The following is a 15,982-nucleotide window of genomic DNA, read 5'->3' on the forward strand; positions in this document are numbered from 1 at the left end:
ACTTTTATTTGATTAGACCCACCACCCCTAGTAAAAAGTACCACATAGAAGTGTAATAACATAATTAAGAACACACTTGTATGACATCATCCATGAACCACTATCTTCTGCTCCAAGAACAATGCTAATGTTTTGCAGTTTTTGAATTTCTTATCTGTTTAAACTTGGCCACGAACAATAAGATCTGGGGGTAAATGTATCAAGCTGAGAGTTTTCCGGCGGGTTTGAAAAGTGGAGATGTTGCCTATAGCAACCAATCAGATTCTAGCTATCATTTCGTAGAATGTACTAAATAAATGATAGCTAGAATCTGATTGGTTTTTAAAACCCGCCGGAAATCTCTCAGCTTGATACATTTACCCCCTGGTCTGATCAACAAATGGCTGGAACTTTGCTCAATGTGACAACACATGTATAGGTACAAACTGAACTGATCCGCCCATCCAAACGCACAGATCCTATTGTGCCTCCTAAGTGTAATCAGCAGATGATCGCACACAGATAATGATGGTGGTAGCTAGCCAACTACATGTTTACCCAAAAGCTAATAAAATCTAGATATAAAATGCAGGCAGAACTCTATTTTATTGGTAATATTTTTACACACTTTATACAGATTTGCACTCTGAACAGTCCAGCTGGTCTTGTTTGTGTGCAACAGTTTTTATATAAGCTCAAATGCGGGCCAGGTAACTGCACAGTAAGGATTTTTTCCCCCCAGTCTGTCAAATTACTACTGATTAATGTCACCCATCCTTCTGTAAAAACAGTCTTTCCAAGTCCCTCAGAATCTTTGTGACATTTGTGTGAATAATTTGCCTTTATGCCTTTAGCATTTACATAAACAGTAAATGAATACTCAATTTCCTTTGGAAACGAGTAGAGTGGCTTTTAAGCAATCAGAAAAGCTATTTCATAATCAGTGTCACAGTGTCACATTTCCAGGAAATTAAACGGCTCAACTGAAGTGATGTATTGTCAATGTGTAGATGCACAATTGATCCCAATCATTAAAGGGCTACGACTCCTAAAATATAAGTTAAACTAATATTAAAAGAAATATTGCAACATTCAAAAATACATTTGTAAAATTTCTTATAACATTACAAGAGTTTAACCCTTTATGACCTACACAATCACTACAAGTGTCAGTTCAGAATACCTAAATCATATTCATATATAATGTGAATTTTATAGGTGGAGACTTTCTTTGAATTGGATACATATATTATTTATCATATTTAATTATTGTTATTAAAAAAAAAGGGAGCAGCAGTAGGGAATGAATGCTCTCTGCCCTAGTTTTCGGGAAATTAGAAGTGGTGGTATGGAAAATATAAGGGAATTGAATTTGACAGTATTACAATTAAGGCAGTAGGAGAAGTGGTGGTACTTATTGTTAGAGCATATGTTTACATGTAGTATATTCCAACCAGTAATATAGTTGTAACCATGGATTAGAGTTCTAGAAATTATAGTGTAAACTTCCCAATCGTTGTAGATATAACAGGGCAGTTTATGTCATGAAAGAGCAATTTTATTAGGGATCGAAACAAGATCTGCTTCTATTAACATTTTAGCCATAGTGACAATAGCTCCCTCTTTATTCGTGGCTGCCACACATTTGATATATCCCCTTTTGGAAACCTCACCCATGCATTTGTCTGTATGAATACTAATTTGTCTATGTATTTTTTTTGCATATTTCCTAACAATGAATCAACCTCTGTTTTAGGCTACTGGATCACAGATTGGCATGATTGTAAACTCTGTAACCAACATTGGCGTTGCTCTTATCATTGCATTTTACTTCAGCTGGAAATTGAGCCTGGTGATCATGTGCTTCCTTCCTTTCCTGGCGTTATCAGGGGCCCTGCAAGCTAAAATGCTCACTGGATTTGCTAATCAAGATAAACATGCAATGGAAGCAGCAGGAAGGGTGAATCTAATTATCTGTTGTATAAATTAAGCAGCCAACTTAAAGTGTACCAGTCTCCTGCACACAGCAGCCTTAAGCAATGTTTATGTATATGCATAGCAAATCATGTGACTGTATCGCTGTTTCCTAATGAATGGAGAATGGAGAGTGGAGCTGGTCTATGATGGTCACACTCCCAGTCTGACAGGAGTGGAAGATGCCACCTCCAACCTACTTCCCTTCCATCTGCTAATGTATAAAACTGGGTGGGGAAAGGGGACTTAGGGCGCCCACAGTATTTCCACCAGCTCTGGGTAGGTGACAGCTGCACTTTAAGGATTCAATGAGCGTGAGAAATCCTATTAACCATCTACAGTTTACAACAATTCTAGTTGGACACATTGGGCTGTGTGTACTAAGAGACAATGCTCTGTTTTTGGGCCAGAGCGGCACCATATGTAGTATTTAGTTATTACATAGAACGCTAGATTATGGTGTATGGAGGAGGCGAGAGAGAGCGAAGCACACACACTGCCATGCACATGTGCCCTAGCTCCACCCCTACTCCTCCTCTGGTCACGCCCTGCGGCGAATAGCCACGCAAAGCAGCTGACAGGAGTCAAATATGGAGGAAAGAAACGGAAAGCACCAATCTTTCCTTCCTATTTCTTTCATTACATTGACCTCACTGGATGTATTTTAAGACTAAGGGCTAGATTTACTAAGCTGCGGGTTTGAAAAAGTGGAGATGTTGCCTATAGCAACCAATCAGATTCTAGCTTTCATTTATTTAGTACCATTTAGAAAATGACAGCTAGAATCTGATTGATTGCCATAGGCAACATCCCCACTTTTTCAAACCCGCAGCTTAGTAAATCTAGCCCTAAGACTGACATAGTGCAGATGTAGTCACAAAACAAAGCCATCATATTTTTCTCGTATTTAACAATTTATAAGACAGATGATAAGAGGAAATATCAGGTCTAGTTTTAATTAGTATTTCTTAGATCTGCTATAAGATAAATATTCACAATTAAGATACACACATAAATATGCACACAGACATGTCCACTGAATGACTTATACAATCAGTCTGATTAAAACAATTTAATGAGGAGAGAATTCTAAGTGAAGCACTGGAAAAACAAGCCTGCATTTAAAATGTTATTTAATATATTTTAGTCATGGTGCTCCAAATTACAGATATACCCTAAGCCAGGCCTACAGATCCCACACTTGTATATGTTCAAAGGGAGGGTGCTGCTAAAGATTGTGATGGTGTTACCTTTAAAAGTTGCAGCAGAGGCTCTGTGGGAACCCTAAGTCCCTCCCCTCCTAGGATGTTGCTCCACTTCCCCGCTGCTTCTTATCTTAGCAGATTAAGAGATTGGTGCTGGGCGGTGACATTATAGCCATGTGCCTCATTCCAAGGGTACACTTTAACCTTTGACAAATGCGGGCATGACAAATCATTCTTCCATTCCTAACAACAATTTCTGTGCTCCAGATTTCCAGTGAGGCTCTGGGAAACATCAGAACAATTGCTGGAATTGCAAAAGAAAAGAAATTTATTGAACTGTATGAGGAACAGCTGGAAGAACCATACCGATCAGCCGTCAAAAAGGCCAATGTCTATGGACTGTGTTTTGGCTTTGCTCAGTGCATCATTTTCATTGCCAATTCATGCTCATACCGCTATGGAGGATATTTAGTAGAAGTAGAAGGACTTCACTATAGCTTTGTATTTAGGTATGATATTACTTTTAGGACAATTTGTTGTCTTTTAGATGCAGCGAAGCTTCTCCAGAGTGAACCATTTATATGCTCTGTTTATACAGGAGTCACTGGCGTTTGCAGTGTATGGGTAGGACGGCCAGAATTCATAGGAACCATAACGCTTTGTCAAAAAAAAAAATTGGAAAATATTTTTTATAAAGTTTTATTTTTAGCTGTGGTGTTAATCACTATATGCTAAGTCTAATTTACTCTAAGGGCTCATACATGCGAGCACTGAAAAACAATGCCAGTTAAAGCATAGCCAGAGCCTCGCACTTTATCTTCGTTATTAATAGACCATTAAAGTCATTGACACGTCAACGCCTGATGCCATAGTGTGCTATTTACTTAACGAGTGTTCCTAGAACTCCATTTTATTACGTGTACAGGTCTGCATAACTTTTTTAAATATCGGCATCCAAGAACATCTGATACGTTTTGAGAAAGCACATTAAACACTAAAACATAGCACCTGTGTATACAAGGCCTTAGAATGTATGGGTTTGGCACCTAGGATCGTTTTGCCCCTTGGTCCAGTGTTGACATTTAATAAAACTTTTCCTGGCCCTTATGTCTTATGGGAACAGATGTTTTTTTTTAATGCACATATACCAAATATATTTAGGGTCAGCATTATCCATGGGGTAACAGAACAAAAATGTTTCTATTTTTAATATTTCTTTCTACGCTAAAAAAATAAGGCATCAAGAATTCACAATAATTTATTTATTATTTAAAGTAGATTCTAATCCATGATCATATTTTATTCTGTGTTTCTGAGTAGTAGATCAGTGGGTTTCTTTTTTTTTTTGGCCCACCTAAGTATGAAATAGCCGGGCTTGCTTACGGTAAAATTCACCACTGTGTCAGAGCCATCTAATGGGATTCTGTATGTTGCCAGTTTTCCTTATAGAGGGGTCAAAGGGGCTTCAGTGTGCATGCAGCAGGCCCCGCGCATGCTGGGAAGAGCAGATCGGGTGCCCTATGAAAGGTGGACCCGTATTGGCGTGTCCCCCTCGCCTCCTGCAGTGTGGGCCTCGAAGAGTGATCCGGTAATGTCAGGTCCTCACCCAAATTTTGCTATTGAGGCAAACAGTGCCGTGTTCCGCTCTTCGTTAGAACACATATATTACACAGCTGACTCAAAGTGTCCATACCAAATAATATTAGGGAAATTGAATATATCAACTAATGGAAATAGATATCAAAAACTGATTATATCTTGCAATTTACTCTAGAGTGATATCTGCCATTGTGACAAGTGGACAAGCTCTGGGAAGGGCATCATCTTATACTCCAGATTATGCCAAAGCTAAAATATCTGCTGCACGCTTCTTTAAACTGGTGGATCGTGTTCCAAAGATTTGTGTGTATAAAGAAGAAGGAGAGAAATGGGTAAATTACATATTTACACTTCTGTACTGAATAACAAATACAATGATAACATTGATGACAAATGCAACACCGGTCATTTCATAGAAGGTGCTGTAGCTCATAGAAACCAATTAGCTTGTAATTTAAAGAAGAAATAAAGCCATCAATTCACATTTGAAAAGCTGTGTATTACTGAGCTGAATAATATACATAAAGTAGAGTGTTTACACTTAAATAAATAATTACTTCATGCTCTTTAGCTTGCCAAATTAAGAGGGAGGTGCTTATGTAACAGTCACAGGGATTGAAAGCTTTACAGACTTGTTTTGCAGAAATGCACTGTGTTCATTAGTTTATTCATACAGAGGGTTAATGCTAGTGATGTCACAGTAGCTTAAGTAAGTGCATTCTCAGCTTTTAGACTTGTATGAGATATATTTAGGACACTTCCCTGATGATGTGGGAGGAGCTTCAGCTGTCTATAATAGAGTCATTAGATATTACTTTACTTATTAATAGAGCTGAATTGGAATATCATTGATCAGTGTTTTTACCTTCATTGTTCATAGCTAAATATTTCAAGTTCTCAAAAATTGATAACCTTAACTTTTACTATATCCCCAGAATGACTTTAAAGGAGGGATTGACTTTATTGACTGCAAGTTCACATATCCCACCCGTCCTGATATTCAAGTATTGAACGGTCTTAACGTTTCAGTGAAGCCAGGACAGACACTTGCATTTGTGGGGAGCAGCGGATGTGGCAAGAGTACCAGTGTTCAGCTTCTCGAGAGGTTTTATGACCCAGACATGGGCAAGGTGGTACGTGGTCTCTCTTTAACTCAGATCTTAGGCCTTATGAATGTTACAATTCCTGGAACTCAATATTTCATATAAGACTGAGTTTGCTTTATGCTCATTTTATGTTGCTTGACTAATCTTTTATGTTGCTGGACTAATCATAGTCAGATCACACAACATTTTCATACAAGTTACATGCCATAAACACCCACCTAAGTTGCATTATGTGTAATAAAAATGTCAGTGAGAGTTTACATACCCAGATTACATACAACAATATCATTCAGTTCCAGTACTCTGAGATTCCTTAACTGTTACATGCCCCAAGCATTAGGTTCCTTCTATCAGCCATTAATAGAGCAAGAATACCATATCACAAAATTCTACTTCTTTCCATAACACTTCTCTGAGATCCCCTAACAGGAAAATGCCTTAGGCACTTACCTAGGTTACGTACTGTAAAAACTAATGATAGTGGGAGAAAGTCAGATCACTCACATATCTCCTGTTGACTAATGGAATAGTGCAGTCTGTTCCTAGGATCCTCCTTATTCCTAAGATGTAAACTGGCCCTGCTTGTCATTTCCAGGCATTGCTGTTTGGGGAAACATGAAAATGGCGTGCAACTCTCTTTTTGGAACCGCAATAACCAACTGGAATATACTATATTGTCAATGTACTGTCAGTTACCCATTAGACATCTTAACATCTCTTTCCTAGTGGGCAATTTGGAATGTAAAGCTGTATTGCAGAACTTTACAATGACTCTCAAGTCCATATTTTTGCTGTTGTGCAAGCCATGAAATAATTTATACAAATTGCAAGTGTGTAAATAATTCATAAAAAAAGAACCAGTGGATGTTCATCTGGTGTGTATCAGTATTCACCTTTCATAAAAAATGTTTGATAACTTTTTTGATATTTTTTTGAGTTTGATAACGAGAAACACTAGCTATCGAAAGTACATCCTATAGCCCAGTGGACCATAATATTTTTATTTATTTTTACTTTTTAAAATTATTAATAATTGTTGATGTTCTATGGGACGATGAACAAGCAGGGCCTGTAAGAAAATATTTTACTTGGTGCAACATACATTAGAAATTGCCTACTAGGAAAAACATTGGTACATAGTAGGACAGATCTGTGTGCCTGGATTTATATTATTGTCCGCCTCTTCTGTACCGCTCCAATCTCTTTTCATCACCACCAGTTTTTCCCCCTTGTAAACTCTGCCATATTCCAAGTGAATAAAATAAATAAAGGTATATAATATTGTACTAATTCAACCTATGGATAAATGTGTATAAAGTAAATAATAAATTATTAATCAAGAAAATAAAATATAAAATAAATTAGTAGGTATAAAAGCAGTAGAGCCCCTGCCCTTACATCTCTGCCAATCTAGGCCTGTGGCAATGTTTTTGTAAAAACCTGAAACTTGCAAATGCTATATAAAGGATTATATTAAAGATACATATTTTAAAAGTAGCATTTTTTCCATGGTAAGAAGACACAAGACTGTTCCCACATCCTAGAAATATTCTGCCCAGAAGTTACAGTTTTCCAAGAAAATTTGGACACCAGGTGGAATGGTTCCAATTGAATCTATTGATGTTGATTCAGCAGATAAAAGGAGCCAGCTAGTGTTGTCCTATGTGCAGGCCCGGCGCTCCCATTAGGCAAGGTTAGGCACTTGCCTAGGGCGCCGGGCTCTGGAGGGCGCCACAGAATGGTAAATTACTTTAAAACTGTGCGGCGACCGCTGACCATACCTATCACAGCCGCCGCACAGCATTCAGATGCGGAAGAGGCTATTGCTCACCACCGCCGCCTCTCTGCTCCGTCTCCTCCCCTCCACTCACTAGTGTCAGTGAGTGGAGGGGAGGAGACGGAGCAGAGAGGCGGTGGTGGTGAGACAAGGTAAAGAAAGACGGGGTGAGGAGGGAGGAGGGCGCCGATTTTGTAATAATGCCTAGGGTGCCATGGACCCTAGCACCGGCCCTGCCTATGTGCAGACTATATTGTTTCCATATGTTCTACTGAGTATATTTAGTAAAACAAGGTGAATGGATTGAGTTTGTACTGTGTTAGTACCATTCACAATAATGTACAGACGATCACCTATTACAAAGTATCTCCAGAACGCTTCTTCAAAGGTTCTCCTAACAAAAGCTTTGTTTGTTTCTGCCTCTTGCAGTTAGTAGATGGCCGTATATCCACCAAAATCAATGTCTCATTCCTCCGGTCTAAAATTGGAATAGTGTCTCAGGAGCCTGTGTTGTTTGACTGCAGTATTGCTGAGAACATCAAGTATGGTGATAACTCCCGGGAGCTTACCATGGACCAAGTGATGTCGGCATCAAAGAAAGCACAGCTACACGACTTTGTTATGAATCTTCCAGAAGTGAGTATCTATCTACATGTAGTCAAGTTCCATTGAAAAGTACATCGACATGTGCTGAGCTGTTGATTTAGTGATAGGAATATTCTTATGATACAAGTATCTTACGTTGTTTCATACTTCATTTATTGTACTGAAGCGGGAATATTATGGTTTAAAGTGATGAATTCATGATAATCACCTGGAAAATGTATATTTAGATGGATGCTGCTGGTCTGGAACTTTGTAGCGCTGTCCTCAGGTCCTCTGTATATGTGCAACTCTGATGCTATTAAAGCAGTGGCGGAACTAGCATTGGTGCGTCAGGTGCAGTGCACTGGGGCCCATGGAGATAATGGGACCCGCTGCATGGCAGATGCAGAGGGTCTGGGGCCCCAGTTCCCCCCATCCTGCCTCCCTGCATCGATGTTATGAATCTGGTTTGATACAGGCCTGATTAAGGAGGCAAGACACGGATGTTGCTTCTTCAATAGTTCAATGAGTAGATAATAAACATATATATAAATATGCACAGATGACAGGAATGAAGTATAATCTGCGGATGTATAATATAGATATAACATATAATGGAGAAGCATAAATACGTATAGATGTCACAGCTAATACGTGGAAGTATTAGTACCGTACATAATACAGTAATAATGAGAATGGTTAGATTAATGGAAGCAGCGACATGTGCTGCAAATCACAGGGAGAAGATATAGCAATGCAAGCATCAATATACAAGAAGGCATAGTACTGGGACTGAGGCAGAGAGGAATCCAGAGCGGAACACCACATACAGCAATGCAGGGAGACACGATATGTTACAGTGCAGAGATGGAGAATCCAGCAAGGAAAAGCACACAGGAGGGTTGGTAATTAGCTACGGCGGAGCGGAGTCATGACTGTAGCAGAGGCAATGATACAATGCAGGTGTCAATTAGCCGTGGTGGAGCATGGCAAGGTGATATACACAACAGCAGTCTTGTTCACAGCACAGATTATATCAGCTACAATAACCACCGTAAAGATGAGAATAGTCAGCGCCCTGTGCACCACAGAGAAGGTAGCAATAACCAATGTCCAGGATACCACAGGGTTCAGTAATTAGTAAACAGAGTCTTGTAATATGCACATGAAGATACTTGCAGCAAGGAAGTCCCAGGAGAAGTGCTCCAGCACTTGGTTAAAGAAATGGAATTCTTTTACAAGGAAGACACAGGGCCAGGATACACAAGTGTCCATGGAGTCAGAGTAGCAGCAAGTTGCACTGACAGTGAGCAGGTGTCAGTGCTGAGTTTAAATAGAGCAGGTTTGAATGACCCGCCCTGAGGGCGAGTCATGTGATCCACAGGAGAACAGAGAAGACAGGGAAAGTAGCAAACCTGGTCAGGATTGTTACAATCGGGGCCCACAGCTTGCTAGTTCCGCCTCTGTCTTAAAGTATACGCAAAGTGGAGGCAGCAATTTTGAACTAATAATCATGAGAATGCGACCTGTCAATTCATGAGGAATTAGTGACATCACTGAGGCATTGGGCAATTTATTGTGTCCTCTGACACCCTTACTAAAGCTGGCCACATATACTGCCATATCACAACCAGTATCGGGCAATTTCATCATCTCCGACTTGGCCACCTACATGTCAAGTCCAGCATCAGGACCTGTGTATGTGTGGCTGGCTTTAGTTGTTGTTCCTTGGTATTAGCACGATTGTTAAATACAGGTAGAACTAATTTAAAATACCAGTGGCTCTCCTTGTACTAAACTATATGTCAGAAAGAAACATTTGTTATGAACTTCTATTATCTCTTAATGTGGAACGAAATCCAAAAATCTGAAAAGTTTTATTTTAAAACACCTTGTAAGTGACAAGTGCATATTTTAGACTAAAACAGTTTTGCTATTAGCTTGTACTGGCTGGAAGATGTCATGCAGGAGCAGTGCTGAACTTCTCTGTTTTAATATTGGAAATGTCTAACTCTTATTGTTGTTTTTTTAAAGTATGATATGGTTAAAGGTAACAGATATTAAGAAGTCTGATATAACATATATTACTGCTAATAGGGAAGTGTGTTTATTGATTAAAATCAGTAACTAGTGATATGGCATCTTGAAGATAAGTGACTTGTTTTTTCTTCAACGCTGATCATTTATAGCATTTTGGCAATAATTTACCCAGCTGAATTCCTACTTTTTTGCGGTTGTTTAAAGGAACCAATGAGACTATGAATGTTTAATACATCATTATAAAGTTCTAACAATATAAATTACAATATATCATAATAACATTATTACTATTATCTGTGTATTGTGTTAATGAGCTATTTTGATGTAATTTCTTGTTATAGAAATATGACACCAATGTTGGGGCTCACGGATCTCAGCTCTCTCGTGGTCAAAAACAACGTATCGCAATTGCCCGAGCCATTATCAGGGATCCTAAAATCCTTCTGCTCGATGAAGCAACATCTGCGCTAGACACAGAAAGCGAAAAGGTAAATACTAAGGGGCACATTTATCAATATTCACATAAAGTGAAAAGTAGTTTTCAATCCTTATCGCAATGATAAGGATTGAACTATTTCTCACATTTATGTACAGCCCTGCACAGAAACAGCAGTTCCGAAAAACTGCTGTTTCTGCGATGTAAAAAATCATACTTACCCCCCTCTTCGGAAGCGCTGCCTCCAGGTCTTCTCCTCGTTCTTTTCATTCTTCAATTGCGCATGTCCAGTTCCAAGAACTGGACATGCGCACACAGATCCCCTCTCTGTCTCTGCAACGATAGTTGCAGAGAGAGCGCGCTAAATGACAGGGAGGGATCATGTGATCCCTCCACACATGCGCTGTCCAGCTCTGCTCTTCGGAACAGAGCTGACAGCATTTGATTTCTTCCATTCCAATGATGTACGCCAGCTTCAGCTTTAACATGACAAGTTCCCGAAAAAAATGTTTTTTCGGGACTTGTTAGATTGCAGCCAGGAGCAGTCACCATTCTGTTGAATGGTGACTGCTCCCAAAAACGAAGAGGAATGCAAAGCAGCAGATATCCATGATATCTGCTGCAATGCACCCTTAATAATTTTGCGGAGGACAGGAGGCACCTTAATGACCCGTTAAAAGCACTATCGTGCTTTCTTAAATATGCCCCTTAAAGAGCACCGGCTAAAAGGTTTTCCACTTTATTTACTAAATTCTCTCTCTCCCCAATAACATTACTTTGGTGGGGATCCCGTCATTCACTGTATTTAGCAGGGTCCAGTAACTTACAAATATAATCGGGACCTAAGTCGATCACTGTTGGTGGGTCTCTCCGTAGCAAGAGAAATCCTACACAGCAGCTCTAATTGAATGGGATTTTAAAAAACTTCTTAAATAATCACAGCCACTGCCGTCTTCCCGCTCCTTGGTAGCACTCTACAGCGAGAAAGGCTGGCATGGAGCAGGGAGCTGACAAAAGAAAGACAGAGCACTGCTCGGTATACAATACAGAGTGAACCATCTATTTATTTGTCTCTTTGGTAAGATGAGAGAGGGACTTTTACTTCTAATGGGTCTATTTTTATCATTGGTGGGCACTGGGCAGCTGTACTTAAGGATTTGTATCCCTGCTGATCGAGGCGATACAGAAACATGTACAGCTGCTATTCAAGAACACTAAACTGCCCCGCGATCCTCCATAAAAAAAAACCCTCTCTGCAGCGAAACTCTTGTTTTGCTTTGAGAAGGGACTGGCTCCATTGTGCATGTGCCGATGTTTCGTCATGCAGACGCTGTAAAGTCAACTCTGGCCAAAGAAGGGGAGGAGCATGCAGCCTACACAGAGGATCCGCATTCCATTCTAAAGTTTAGTAACTCCATCCTGAGATGCCGTTAAGAGTAGTTTAGTGCAGTAAAAAGCAAAGCAAATCTTTTCACAGTTTGATAAATTGATTTGGTTCACCATCCCCATAGAGTTCTATAGGGACAGTGCTAAACAGCTGAAGGATGCTTAAGGCCAGAGACATCTCTGATTTTTCCGGTGGAATGCCTTTGATAAATGGGATGAAGCGGTGAAAGAGCCTTTTTCTGGCACTTTGCTGGATTTTAGGCTTTTCACTGCTTCATAAATAGACCCCTAAGTGCTTTATACAGCTTGACCTGTCAATGTGTATTTGTTCCCTACACACAGAGGCAGCAGCCATTTTCAAGGAATGTATAAAAGGGTGTTCTGTTATATAGGCAAAATAGGCAAATTTACTGTACTTCGTCAATTAAGTGCAGTAAAAAAAACTAATACAAACATACCCCATGTATTTGAGAGACGAAAACAACATAACATTCATGTAATATGTATTGCATTCATTTTGTTTGCAGACGGTTCAAGCTGCCCTGGACCGTGCAAGAGAAGGACGTACTTGTATCGTCATTGCCCATCGACTGTCTACTATTCAGAACTCAGACATCATTGCCGTCATGTCTCAAGGAATTATCATTGAGAAAGGAAATCACAATGAACTAATGGAGAAGAATGGAGCTTACTACAAACTTGTCACAACAGGAGCACCTATTAGTTAATTATCACACACTGCACAGTAGATAATAAATATTACTTCTTATTTTACAGCGAAGACATAAAATAAAGGTGGAAATAGCACCGGATACTTAGCAGGAGTAAAATGCGTCACCTGTAATGACTTATAACATAACACAATGTCTAACAGTTGTGGGGCTACACAGTAAATATGCTTATTGCTTTTGGGCATTCTTAACATTGTTGTGATTAATAGATACATGTAGTATATCCACTGCTGACCAGTTACAGAATGCTATTCACTCTACCAACACATGCATATGAGTAACATTTCTGTAAAAATACTGTGGTCTGATTTAGAATTAAGTACAGACAAGTGTTTAAATCACATGATGTGGGGGCATGCCTGATGTAGCCCATCCCGCTATATCATGATCTACTGTCTTTATAGTCACAAGGGCTGGAGGCTTAACTGATCTAGCTCCTCCTGCTATATCTTGCGCTACTGTGTATATAGTCACATGGGCTGGGGGCGTGTCTGATCTAGACCATTCAATCTATATCATGCGCTACTGTGTATATAGTCACATGGGCTGGGGGCGTGTCTGATCTAGACCATCCAATCTATATCCTGAGCTACTGTGTATATAGTCACATGGGCTGGGAGCGTGTCTGATCTAGACCATCCAATCTATATCATGAGCTACTGTGTATATAGTCACAAGGGCTGGGGGGCGTGTCTTATCTAGACCATCCCTCTATCTCATGAGATACTGTGTTTATAGTCACATGGGCTGGAGGCGTGCCTTTTCTAGCCCATCCCATCTATATGTTCAGCTATTGGGGTTATAGTCATATGGGCTGGAGGCGTGCCTGACTTAGTCCATTGCCAATTTATAGATAAATATGGTTATATTTCCTAAAGCTCCAACAATTTGATCTAGAATTACACCCACTATTAACATATCCCTAACAATTTTATCTTCTAGTTTTAGTTTTCACAGTGGTCCCCATCCATTGGGAGTGTTTTGAGAGAAGGCAGAAGAGTCCTGATTACGGCATTTAACAGCTGATGAATGTTGTTTTCAGACATTTTGTTTAGTCTGTAAATAATAATTTCTAAAGTATATTTATTAATACAATAATATGTACAGTGTGATTTATATTGAATGCATTTGAAAATATGATATATATATATATATATATATATATATATATGCACAGAGATTGTGCCCTTCATCCTGGAGCCTGTAATTTGTCAAAATAATCTGCAAATTGACATAATATTAACTATTTAACAATAAAATTATTTTAATACCACGATTGTCCATATCCATCTTTTGGGATTCAGCACATAGCAAATTCATTCATTAAAGAATAGTCTGATTACCAGACCAGATCTGAATGCCAATTACCATATTTAAATTAAGCTACATGATAAAGAGTTTTTATGCTTCTGGAAGCAATAACCTACGTTCACATATATATGTTTTGTAAACCATACAGTGATCTGAAGTTTTCTAAACAATAAGAACATATGACTAAGTTTGTTTCTTTTGTGAATCTTTGCATTTGTAACTCATATTATTTTGCTACCAACTCCATAATGTGTAATATAGTGCTTAATAATATTATAATGCTTGCCAGAGAAACCCGGCAGTAACCGCTTTAAATTAAACTGAAATGTAATGACTAAATTACTTTATTAACAGAATTCAATAACTTTTTTATACACTACATTACATGTAGAAATTTTAACAATGCAGTATAAAAAATAAATAACTACATTATCAATCACTATATTAAAGGAAATAAAGAATGTCTTTATACACTACAATATATGTATAACTTCTCACGTTGAAGTTACATTGCGGCATGGTCCCCGCAAGATGCACTGATATATGTGGCTGCAAATAACTGTCACAGTTTCCAGACCACCCAACAGGTCACATGTTCCAGGTCCCCCAGCAGGTACTCAGGTGTATTGCCAGCTGTCACCTTTTCCAGAGAGCAATGATAATGCATTGACGGGCAGACGTTTTGCAATGATGCAAATAATAACAAACATGTAAGCCTTAGCATGTGCTTGTCTAGACCATGTATAAAGATATTGAAAAATAGGTTCGAAAAATGGCATGATGTACCATACAAAGAAATTTAAATATGTTAACAATATTATTGCAGAGGGGTCACAATCAAAAAACAAAAATACCAAAGTAAGAGCCAGAGAAAGGTTAATGCAGGATGCTGGAAGGATGAACTATGCTTTATATAGAGGTGTGTTACCAAAGCAAGTTTTACAACATGGGATCCTTTAGGCACACAATCCTTGGTGCATTAATCCCCACCCATTCCATGTGCTACACCTCTCTCTTTTTTCAAAATATCCCTTCATCAGTCATGTCACAGAGACAAATTTAGTGCCATGATCCTTTGATAGAGATAATGGTGAACTTCCTGAACATAATGGAGTGAGAGGGTTAGAGAGGGTTAGATGCATAGGAAGCAATGGGGGCCTCACGGGGGACTGGAGGCGCTCTTAGCCCAGGGGCCTCCATTCCCTTAATCCGGCCCTGCAGCCTATGCTCAGACTGCCCGCATCACATACCTATTGGACCACCAGGTAGCTCAAAATACCCCTCGACCCCTGACCCTGATGCAGCTTTGTGTTCTTCTATTCCTGTCCCAGAAAAAACTAAATCATTGTCATACAGATAATTTCCCCAAGCTCTCTCTTTTCCTGTCAGATGTTGGCAAAATGGTAGTACAGGGCAGGAAAAGATGGAGGTGATCTTCCCTGCAATGGAGACTCCTCCAATGTGGCAATAAAACCAGTTTGCAACCAGAGAAAATGATAGGGTGGGAGACAATAATTGTGGTCTGTAGTCCAGCTGGGTACTTTTAGAGACGAGTTAAGCTGTGACAAAATTAATCACAAATTGAATGTTGCAGCAGAGAGTTTTATCTCACAGAAGTGTAAAGTTCCAGCTGTACAATCTTCGAGTTCCCCTTTTGCTTCACCTTTCTGAGAATTGGCCGCATAGCGCTGTGTTTGTAAATTCACAGTCTATAAATAAAGCTGGGGTTCAATTCATTCTGCTATGTGGTGTGGTGTGGATGAGGTGGAATATGGTAATGGCAGAACAAAACACTTAAGGAGAAACCTGAAAATTTTTACCCCCAAATGTAGAATGAGGTGGATATTCCATGA

General features: G+C 39.3%; 1 protein-coding gene across 1 annotated transcript in view; it reads left to right on the forward strand.

Annotated features, from left to right (window-relative positions):
- The window catches only part of LOC142098157 (bile salt export pump-like), a 53,247-nt gene extending 39,156 nt beyond the window's left edge, over positions 1-14,091 (forward strand). The window contains exons 23-29 of the mRNA XM_075180708.1: positions 1,736-1,939; positions 3,426-3,667; positions 4,933-5,089; positions 5,693-5,890; positions 8,070-8,276; positions 10,607-10,753; positions 12,615-14,091. Coding sequence (XP_075036809.1) covers positions 1,736-1,939; positions 3,426-3,667; positions 4,933-5,089; positions 5,693-5,890; positions 8,070-8,276; positions 10,607-10,753; positions 12,615-12,815 — 1,356 coding nt within the window. The 3' untranslated portion in view covers positions 12,816-14,091. The remainder of the gene's footprint in view (positions 1-1,735; positions 1,940-3,425; positions 3,668-4,932; positions 5,090-5,692; positions 5,891-8,069; positions 8,277-10,606; positions 10,754-12,614) is intronic.
- Positions 14,092-15,982: the final 1,891 nt, after the last annotated feature.

This window comes from Mixophyes fleayi, chromosome 7 (assembly GCF_038048845.1).
Source record: "Mixophyes fleayi isolate aMixFle1 chromosome 7, aMixFle1.hap1, whole genome shotgun sequence".
NCBI lineage: Eukaryota > Metazoa > Chordata > Amphibia > Anura > Limnodynastidae > Mixophyes > Mixophyes fleayi.